This window comes from Plasmodium relictum (assembly GCF_900005765.1).
Source record: "Plasmodium relictum strain SGS1 genome assembly, chromosome: 7".
Taxonomy (NCBI): domain Eukaryota; phylum Apicomplexa; class Aconoidasida; order Haemosporida; family Plasmodiidae; genus Plasmodium; species Plasmodium relictum.
The window spans coordinates 166,126-168,417 of NC_041685.1; the positions used below are offsets into that span (position 1 = coordinate 166,126).

At 16.9% G+C, this 2,292-nt stretch overlaps 1 protein-coding gene across 1 annotated transcript; it reads left to right on the forward strand.

Moving 5' to 3' along the window:
• On the forward strand, positions 1 to 714 carry PRELSG_0702700 (conserved Plasmodium protein, unknown function; the record flags this gene model as incomplete). Its single annotated transcript, XM_028675707.1, has 1 exon — positions 1 to 714. The coding sequence occupies one exon, from the start codon at positions 1 to 3 to the stop codon at positions 712 to 714; it is 714 nt and encodes a 237-aa protein (XP_028532269.1).
• Between the last annotated feature and the right edge of the window lie 1,578 nt (positions 715 to 2,292).

A 2,292-nucleotide genomic window follows, 5' to 3' on the forward strand; every position in this document is an offset into this window, starting at 1 on the left:
ATGTATGAATCAGGTAATAAATATATGTTTGATGTAAAAAGATGTATAAGAATATATAGGTTGTGTCTTATTTTACATTTAATTTTGGCGGTATTGCAGCTATTTACACCTCGTCCATTTTTATTTATTGCTCATTTAGTAGTTTTTTTTATTGGAATTGATTGCTTTTGTTCTTATTTAACTTTTAAGTATTTTTGCTTTACTGTTGTTAATATGATATGTGGTATTAGTGATTTTATATGGTTATTGTTTAAATGTACTGGCAAAAATAGATTCAAATGGCTAGACCCGAAATATTATTGGAAAATAATAAATATTGATAATATTTTTCTTCAGTTTTTTTCTACTTCCTTACATTATATGTTTGATGAAAAAAAAAGTTATGAATCTCCTCAAAATATGCAAAAGAAATATGAATATATAAAAAATTTTTTTAAGTTATTGCCTGTTCAGAAAAAAATATATGCATGGAAAATATATATAGAATTATTTATAATAATAATAGGGATATTTTTATATTTTATTGGTTCTTATATCAGTTGGCAGTTATATAAATATACATTAAATTGTAATCAAAATGATTTATTATTTCATAATTATCATTATGGTACATTTCATGAAGATAATAACCAAAATTCACCTTCTTCACAGAACGATTTTATTCCCTTTATCGGGCAACCATATAGAATTTCTGATTTTTTAGAAAAAAAATAAATGCATATACATTATATATATAGAGGGAAAGAGAGAGCGAAAAAAAAAAAAAAAAAGTATCTTTTCGAATAAATACCTTTTTTATTTATATAAATTAAAAGATTTTTTTTTTTTTAATGAACCCTCACCATTTTGTTTATAATTTTCATTTCATTTTTTATAGCTATAATAAATTTTTCTTATAAGTAATATATATATATATATATGTTACTATTTTTTTATTTGTTTTGTTTTATTTTTATTTTTTTTTTGTAGCTATTTTGTTTTTATTAATATTTACTATTTTTCTTTTTTTTTTGTGTAATTGTCTTTTTATTACGTGAATAATACTTTATAAATTTAAAGAATGATATTTTTTTTAATATGAAAAACAAACTAATTTTTTCTATTTAAATCGCTATTTATTATAATAATAAAATATACTAATGCATATAGGGTGTATATATTTTTAGTTATATTAATTATTTTATTAGCATTTCTAATAAAATCATCATAGGCTGGAGTATTATTAATTCATAACTTTTTAAATTTTGTCTTAAAATATTATTTAAAAAACTAAATTTTTAAAATGTTTCTCAGTTTTTTATCATTTTTAAAACAATTATACCATTAATTAATTTACTTCTAAATATCTAAAATTGTTCATAATTGAAAACAAATAAAAAAAAAAATCTGGTAACTTTTATATTTAAGATGAAAATTATAAAAACACAAGAATATACAGAAGTTTTGAAATATTATAAAGAAATGCAGTGTAAAATAAATTATTTAGGTTTATTAAAAATTAAAAAAACTAATAATATTTGTCAAATATAGAAAAAAAAAATATATATATATATATATATATATATGTATACATTTTTTACCATAAATACTTTAAGTTTGTGTGTACATTTATTTTTTTTATTTTATTCTTTTCATTGTTTTTTATTTTTTACTAATATGTTATTATTTACATAATTTGGAGAAAAAAAAAAAAAAAAAAAGCTACATTAATTGTGGCATACTAGTATATTTCTTTTTATTTTTCTTTATATAGACAAAATATATTTTGATTTAAAAAATTTAATATCTTTTTGATTTTACTCCTTAAATTAATAAATAAGAAAATTATTTATTATTTTATTATTTTTTTGTGATGGTTTAAAATATATATATATATATCTAATTTATAATAATTTATCATTTAAATAAAAATTATCTATACAATTATTACTTTTATATCGTGGAATTTGTATCATTTGTCTATTAATTTAAATTAGTTTTAACTATTCCTATCTTATTTATATTGAGATTTCCTTTATTATTTTTAGAATAATTTAGAATTGTTATTACTATTGTTTTCGTAATTATTATGATAACTTATTATTACCAATTTGCCAATAAATAATTATTATTTTTATTAATACGATTAATATTAGTAATTCTATTATTATCATGAATTATTCCTATTGATATATTATAAATTATTTTCTCTAGAATTATTTCTGTTATAAGTTATTAGTTATCTTTTTAATATAATAATTTTTTATTGTTATATTTTTTATTTGAAAACAAATAAAATTCAGTTCATAAAAT